This window comes from Porites lutea (assembly GCF_958299795.1).
Source record: "Porites lutea chromosome 5 unlocalized genomic scaffold, jaPorLute2.1 SUPER_5_unloc_5, whole genome shotgun sequence".
In the NCBI taxonomy this organism is placed as follows: domain Eukaryota; kingdom Metazoa; phylum Cnidaria; class Anthozoa; order Scleractinia; family Poritidae; genus Porites; species Porites lutea.
This window is the reverse complement of record NW_027332292.1, coordinates 42501-50504: the sequence shown is the minus strand read 5'-3', so window position 1 is coordinate 50504 and position 8004 is coordinate 42501. Positions and strand designations below refer to the sequence as shown.

At 42.4% G+C, this 8004-nt stretch overlaps 2 protein-coding genes across 2 annotated transcripts; one reads left to right on the top strand and one right to left on the bottom strand.

Annotated features, from left to right (window-relative positions):
• Window positions 1-496: 496 nt before the first annotated feature.
• LOC140925429 (E3 ubiquitin-protein ligase TRIM21-like) lies at window positions 497-1047 on the bottom strand (the record flags this gene model as incomplete). The annotated part of the gene is made up of 2 exons (XM_073375392.1): window positions 977-1047; window positions 497-892 (listed from the first exon to the last, which is right to left on the bottom strand). Coding segments are annotated over exons 1-2 (467 nt in total), but the record flags the coding sequence as incomplete, so codon positions are not given.
• Window positions 1048-2436: 1389 nt separating this feature from the next.
• On the top strand, window positions 2437-3755 carry LOC140925426 (uncharacterized). Its single transcript, XM_073375388.1, has 2 exons — window positions 2437-2723; window positions 3291-3755. The coding sequence occupies exons 1-2, from the start codon at window positions 2571-2573 to the stop codon at window positions 3738-3740; spliced, it is 603 nt and encodes a 200-aa protein (XP_073231489.1). The 5' UTR covers window positions 2437-2570; the 3' UTR covers window positions 3741-3755.
• The last annotated feature ends 4249 nt before the right edge of the window (window positions 3756-8004 follow it).

The window sequence follows — 8004 nt, the reverse complement described above, 5'->3', positions numbered from 1 at the left end:
GATCGCCTCTCGCCGCTCGCGTGCGCGCGTGCACTATCTCTCCCCAAAAATTCAGATACCAGCATGTTTGAAGAAACCCTATAAAAAGGATTCGAAAGTACAGTAATGATTTGCGCGACGCAGTATATGCGCGACAACATATCCACTCAAGATTCACATATACGCTGCTATACGAGATATATTGTGGACTGAGAAAATTTTAAAACAAAACTCTAATCACTTTATGAGTCAAGACATTCAGAAGTTAGCCTGTTCCAGTCTCTGAGATAGTCAGGTCCACGAAACAAACGCCGGGTGGAACCTCGAAATTGAGAATGCGCCGACACAAGAATAAAATCACGCGCTTATATTATCGCCTTCCTTACACTTACGCGTTATCTGAGATCCTGTGTACACAAGCTACTGAGCATTTCAATCATTTCAAGTTACGTTTTAAATAAATTTTTACCTTTGGACGGTCGATCCACAACCTAGCCTACATTGGACTTCGGCCAACCTGCACACCTCTCTATGTTGCTCTTGATCCTGACGAAAGATCTTAAGCGAGCATCGGCAAGTTATCTTGCTCTTTGGGCAACTTCCATGGTGGACTGTGTTGTCCTTTCGCTTTATTGAAGCTTGGCACTGCTCGCATGGTACTTCGATCTCCCCGCAGTCTTTAGTGACGTGGGTCTCGACTTCATTCAGTGCCAGTTCTTGGCTGCAGCCCTTGCAGGTCGCCTTTACATTCCCCAGCAACTGCTCGGCAAAGATGTTGCGGCAAAAGCCTAGCCTGGGCTGTCTGCACATATGGCAGTTTTTCACGCCATTCTTTACTAGCTGGTCAGCACAATGCCCGCAAACTGGATGACCACATGGATTGGCGATTTGTGGGTTGACCATCGGATACGTACTGAAATTGAAAGAGTCAATATCAAGTGTCAGACGTAACCTTTGTCCCTGAAACAACCAGTCAAAAGAATTTTACTTTTCTTACCAAATTTCACAAATAAACTCTTTTGAGACGCTGCTTACATCCACGTTTTCGAAGAACTGTTGAGACGACATGTTTGGCAGGTTATCTCAGGTATACCACGTGCGCGTTATAATATAGCTGTAAACTGAGATGCTTAAAAGCGCTTTTTACTTCAAGTCTTTGTTACAGTAGACCCCCTCTCGCGACTCTTTCTCCTGGGGTCGTATCGGAAACACGTGCGTTTCCGACTTGAATATTGTTCTTTAAATAATTTTATCATCAACGGATCTCTTCCTCTGTTTGCTTTTCGAGCTTTGTTTCAATATATTAAAGGCATCAATGCTAGTGTTTAACGGAATAGCCTACCACGCAGACGTTCTTGGGGTTTCCTGCCACACGACAATCTGCTTTTCATGACACAGGCCAGGCCGGTTTTTCTATTTGTTGGGGATGGCACTTTTGGCGTGTGTTCGATTGAGGGTCACAGTATTAATAATTGTTTCCTTACACCGAGTTTAGGCCAATTTTGCTTTTTATGGAATGACCTTGACTTGTTAAACTGACGACCGCAAATAGTTTTATTATAAAGGAAAGGTCCCCTTGTTCACAAGTATCAGCTGTAACCCACGTTCAAATTACGGAGAATCATTATGCGCTATTGAAGTCAAAGTGTTGACAAGCCAAACAGGATCTACTTGGTTGTAGGAGGGTTGAGTTTAATAGGAGCCAAAAGAACGTCTGAGGTGACATACTTCGTGCTGGATGCGTAAGCTTAGAAGAAGAGTTCAAAATGAACCTCGTTGATGTTACCAGGCTTTCTAACGGTCCGATTAGCGACCTGATCAGCTGGTTGCAGCGTGAAAATCTCTTAGCTGATCCCCTAAGATGTTTGCCTTGTAATAGAGGAATGGTGTTGGCCGAGAGAGATGCAAACCACGTTGATGGATATCTATGGTAAGGTTTACATTAGAGTCATCAGGGCACAAGTCATTTTTATCACTGGTATTTGTTTTCGTGATTTGTTTGGTCAATTACTTGGTAATTCTGTATATAAAAAGAATCGAACGAAAGGAACCCGGCCAAGTCCCGGATTTTTGATTCCACGGCGTGGGTAGCCTGCGAGCAAGCTCTCCTATTTGGGCGAGTGAAACGAGTCTCGCGAGAACGCGCGAGCAAGCGGGAAAGCCGCGAGGGGCTTGCTCAAATAGGAGAGCTTGCTCGCAGGCTACGGCGTGGGTTCCAGATTCTTCCGTATGGATTCCCTATTGCAAGTGGGACTTGGACTCCTGATTCCAATCGTTGGTAGGATTGAGGATTCTTTGGGCTATATCCTGCATTCCAAAGTCTAGGATTCCGCAAGCAAAAAAAAAAACACATATTTAGAATTTCACATTTAGTCCCCCCCGGCCCCCTCACCGTAACGATTCCTGTCTTCAAATCTTAACGAGGCTGAGAATGTTGGTTTTACTTTTAAAGGAGATGCACTGTTTGTCGTCGCAAGAAATCTTTGCGCGAAGGAAGTTTCTTTGCTGAATTTCCAAGGATTCCACTTGGCAAACTCGTACTGTTGATATACTTATGGAGTCTTCACGAGTTACGCTCCAAATCAGCTGACATGGTCGGATTGACCCGAAACACAGTTGGAAACGTGTTTGCCATGCTAAGATATCTTTGTAAAAGGGATCTTCAAATCAGACCAATTACACCATTTGGCGGACGTGTTTTCGTGGTGAAGTGTGACGAAAGTCAATTCAAGCACAAATCGAAGGTGATGAGACAACAGAATTTGATCTTTGTTTTGAATTGCACCAGATTATCCCGAAAAGTGTCTTTCGGATAGGTTTATTCAAGTTCAGCCAGCCGAAGCCCGCTGAAAAGAAGGGCTGTTTCTGTCCTGGGATAAGCGTTTCCGAGCAGAGATAGACCGAGGAACGGGGAGAAATTTTTCGTGCGGCATTTGACCCTCCTCGTTCCTTGCTTCTAAACCGCGCGGAAACGCATGCTACGTAGGATAGGAATGCCGGTGAAAATTTTCCCCTGCGGCTCTGCCCCCCAAGAAAGCATTCCGACGAAACAATCCTGCTACGTTGGTACGTTGTTTCTTTGCGTTCTTAAGAAAATGAAACGAAAATGTGAAGGGTGGGAGTCGTTAGTGAAAGACTCCGAGAGAACGTAAGTAATGCCCTATGGTTGCCTCGACTCTCTCTCGCTCGTCTCTTAGGCATGTTACCTTTTCCTCCACTAGCCTGATATCATCTAAAGTTTTAGTTCAAATTTTCCCCACTTTGGAAATAGCAAGCTATCACTAACGGCCTACTTTAACTATATCTTGTAGTACGAAAGAGGACGAAGGGCAAGAGATGATGTTTGGGTCTTCGGAGTCATCTCGACGGAATATTCTCCCTGTCGGGGTTACTTCTGTGTCGTGGAAAGACGAGACAGAGCAACTTTGACCCAAATTCTTCAGAGAGTACTCCTGCCTGGCTCAGAAGTACATAGTGACGACTGGGCAGCGTACAGAAACTTGCATGTACATGTTCCTAACGTAACAGTGCACAGAACAGTCGTCCACCGGGATAACTTCGTGGATCCCGTCACAGGAATTCACACGCAAGAAGCCGAATCAGCATGGGCGCGTCTAAAGTACCACATTAAGAAGGAAAAAGGAATCCGCCATGGAGATATACAAGATTTCCTAGACGAGCAAATGTGGAGGGATTGGCGAGGACTGGATGCTATATTTCAGAATGTCATCATTTTAGTTTCCAATCATTACCCTCTTTAGTTCATACGAAGTTTTCAGTCGATTTTTTTTCTTTCCTTTTTTTTATCATAGGCTTCCAGCTTTAAAATATATAGGCTTTTTGTAAGCTTATTTTTTTTACCCATTTGTAATCAGTTTTTAAAATTTAAGCAATTTCGCCAGTGCAATTGTGGTTTCTGCTCGATATTGTAATATTGTAACATTTCTGAATGTGTTAAACCTTATAGTATCCCGAAAAAAAAGCCGGTCAAATCAATCTTGTCCGATCAGTGTAAGTGTTGTATTGATTTAACCCTTTTGCTGACCGTAGAATAATAAAAAAGAGTTTGATCTTACTCTATGAGAACTTTTGTTCGTCAACTGCGTTTATTTGTGGCCAAATGACCAAAAAAGTAATTGTGATAAAACTTTACGTTAAAACTGCTAGTACATTTATTAAGTATGCAGACACGCGACAAAGAAGGGTTAAGGGTACCTCTAAATTTAAGCAGCTTGCGCGCTGCGCCCATTAAAGTTAGCCACGCTCTGATATCTATCTTGCATACAAAATTCACGAGAGCTGAACTAGAAAAAAAGCGATATCAAGCAAAATATTCTCTTGGGGCCGTCCAGGAAATAAATGTACAGCAGTTGTTGCAAAATTTGCTCAAAATAGTTTTTATTGCTTCTGTCTTTCTCTGGTGTTTGATTTAAAAGTATCAAAAAGAGACAATTTTTTTTATAGTTTTACGTTTATTGACAAAACACATATTACGGTTGTGGTTTCACTCGACCAAACAAGATCCCCCTGCCTTCCCTGATCCGCCGCCTTAGTTTTCTTGACCTTTCTTGTCGGAGCTATCAGTTTATAGCATGATGATGTGACCTCATTTACATGTTCTGTCCATTTAAGATCCTTACCAAGGCGAGTTCCCAACAATTTAAATTTCTCGACCCTGCATGGTGGTAATAACCATCTGCTTAGTCTTGCTCCATTCAGTATTACCACACTCATTAACCATGCTCAGACTCTGGCATGAGTGTTTCAAAAAGGGTCAACGTGTTCACAGTTGAACCCAGGGAGTACCATAGTCGGGTACAGTATTCGGAAAACACTAGTGAAAACTGTCTAACTATCTTTCAAGTATATTTTCCAAATACTTTTTCTGCATTGATAGGTCACTTTTCTTTTTCTTCATACTTCTCCATGCTTGGCCCCTTTCTCTGAAGTTAATGGCGTGTCAATGCCGCATTTCGGATGTGCGTGCTATGTAGGTGTGCCAGCGAACATTAGCAAGAGTTGTTCCTATAATTACTCGAGACAAACAAACATCTATTAGCACTCAACTTCTCGTCCTGTCAGTTGACTTTCGCAGTTCTCTCTCGACTAAGCGTGGGTGCTCCAGCTGGATTAATCTAGACACCAGGCTCATCCGCAAACCAAGAGCTATTATGGCTCTTGCGCAAACTTTCCTCCACTCGCGCTCTTCAAACTCCCACACCTTTATGACCGGGTATTCATTAAAGTAGTCTCGTACAGCGCCCTCAACCTTCGCGGTCTTTATATTTTATCTCAACGAAACTAATGAAGGTCGTATCCACCAACATTCTCCCTAGGTAGAAAAGAATAACGCACTGGAGGCACGCACAGGATTGCCTTCTTCTGTTTTCCTTAATAATCGTTTCAGCGTGGCCTCCCTGTAAATCAGTCGTAGATCCATTAACCTATCCATATCACAGGCAACCGTCGGAGATACACTGAAACGCTTGGTATTCTAACCGTGTCATCTCATATCTTCATTTTCTCTTTTCTTGATTCCCTCTTCCCTTGGATTTCACTCGAGCTAAACTGATCTTCCATTGTCGTATCGGACTATGCTCATGATCAAGCTTGTCAGTGTACTTTCGGTCTTGCAGCGAAAATTATCAGCTCATGGAAAAAATTGCAGTTGTCGTTACCGTGAATCCTCTATTAAGTCTCCCCTATCCAAAAAAAAACCCCTCTAATAAGGCGGAGTGTCTTGGAGTCTTTTGGATACATGTCGAGATCAGTTTTGTACTGTAACTTGGGCATTTGCATTGGGCAAGAAATTTCAATGTTGCACGATTTGATTGTTTGATTATATTTGCCCGGCTCGGTCTGCGCCACTCGTAATCATCCGTTCAGGTTAAAGTAACAATGAAGTCAAGTTATAACATTGGGATAGAAAAATAAAGCATAAATCGACGAAAAGTCAATAGCTCACATAGGGGCGTAGCCAGCCCATAGACCTGTCGGCCCAAAACTAAAAAGGTTTGGTTTGGTCACTCTACCGCTTGTAATTAAGTTATTGATTAGGGTTAGATTGGTCTTTTTTCTTTCTTTTGTCCTTTCTTCAGCAAAACTCGCCGGAAATTTTAAAAGTGATGAACGTACAGGAACCACTTTTCCTTCGATTTTGAAAAATTCTGGTAGAAACCTCGCCTAGTTAAGGCCAGCCAGCTAATGTTTCACGTACTGGTATGAATTGACAATGGCTTCCAAACAACGAAATACGATGGGGAAAATAACATTAGCTTTAGACTGCTTTGCGCTTTGGCAGTATAGATAAAACTAGCCTATTAGATAACTACATATGAAGGAGAAATCTTGTATATTTTAGTTCGCGGCTCGACAATCGGACCGGTTCTGTTTGGTTATCGACTTGTTCGGTTATGGGATATTATTGACATAACTACCAATTAATTGATTAATGCCTTGACCCTTTTTACAAATTCTCTCGACTAGGGAAAGGTGTGGAGATCAGTCAGAAGAAGATATTTTTATAAATATGTTAGGGCTTTAGTAACGGTAGTTCCTAATGATTAGCCTGCGGGGTCAGGGGCACTCAGCGACTGTTTTATGTAAAACGTCTGTTCGGAGAAAGAAACGCATAAATTGTTACAAGCGGTAGAGTGATCAGATCAAAGATTTGTATGCTCGGGCCTACTGGTCTATGGGCTAGGTACGCCCCTGAACGAGTATATCTTCCCTACTACCGTGTCCTCTTGTAAGCCAATATGAGGGTCAAATCAATCGTGTTAAGCATGAATTTGACAAAAACGCTTTGATTATTATCATAAACGCATTAGTTTTTATTGCTCCTCTGTTTGGATCAGCACCACCCAATGTAATCTGGTCAAACTCCAAGCACGGTACATAAATTCGCCTGTAGAATTGAAAGCAGAACTGGAAAATCCGATCACATTACTCCCTCGTTAAAAGGCTTGCCCTGGTTCCCAGTCAAGCAATACCTGAACTTTCTAATTGCTGTTTTAGTATTTAACTTTTAAACTTGACCATGCGCGTTCCAGTGTATTTAACATCAAAGTTCGTAACAAGAGTAATGCATGCGCCGACATGGCAGCATCGATTTGTAAGGAGCGAATTTTGAGATTTCTCTGTATGCTACTCAGGAAAAAGACTTACATTAAAAAAAAAAAAAAGTCATTTTAGCATTTTGGGAGATTGCTTTGAAAAATTAATCTGTTCCTCACTCCCAGAAAGTCTGATGGACGAGTTCCCAGCCAGCAAGTTGCACCTACAACCTATAAGAACTTGGGTGTGGTCGAAGGGCGAAATTCACCCCTTCCAAGGGGAAAGGGGAGGGGGGGACGTCTGAAAAATAGCACATACCAGCTAACCTAGGCACAAAATCCACTCAGACACCCTGAATTTCCTATTTCCCAGCGAGACTTTCCTTCCCTTTCCTTTCCTTATTTTCGAACTCCCAGCCAGCAAACATTTGCCTGAAGAACAGACATTTTGAGGAACAGATCCATTGGGTGCCCCTTTATCTACTCTTGAACTCTCGTCTCTTCTCAACGTCTGGGAAATCTTGTATTTTGGATCCCATTCCTGGCATATTAATGGCAGATTGTTACGCCATTTTGTTACCCGTTATTGTGAGCAATACCAGTATTTGCGTGCTTCAACGAAGCTGCTTTAGATCCATTACTAAAGAAGGATTCGCTCGACCATGCCATGAGTTCCATAAAAATTTCAAACCCATCTCAAATCTAAGATTTTTCTCTAAAGCAAATGATAGGGTGGTAGCTCTACGCCTTGAATCAACATTTTGTCAATAACGAACTACATGAGATGTTTCAACGGCTTGTCGAACGGGACACGGCACGGAAACAGCTCTCACTGGTATTCACAATGACATTTTACTCGCAATCGACGACAATATATGGGTGATACACGTGTTACTGAATCTTTCCGCCGCTTTCGACACGGTAGATCATGACATACTACTTGGTAGTATGAACATCAATCGAAAATTCG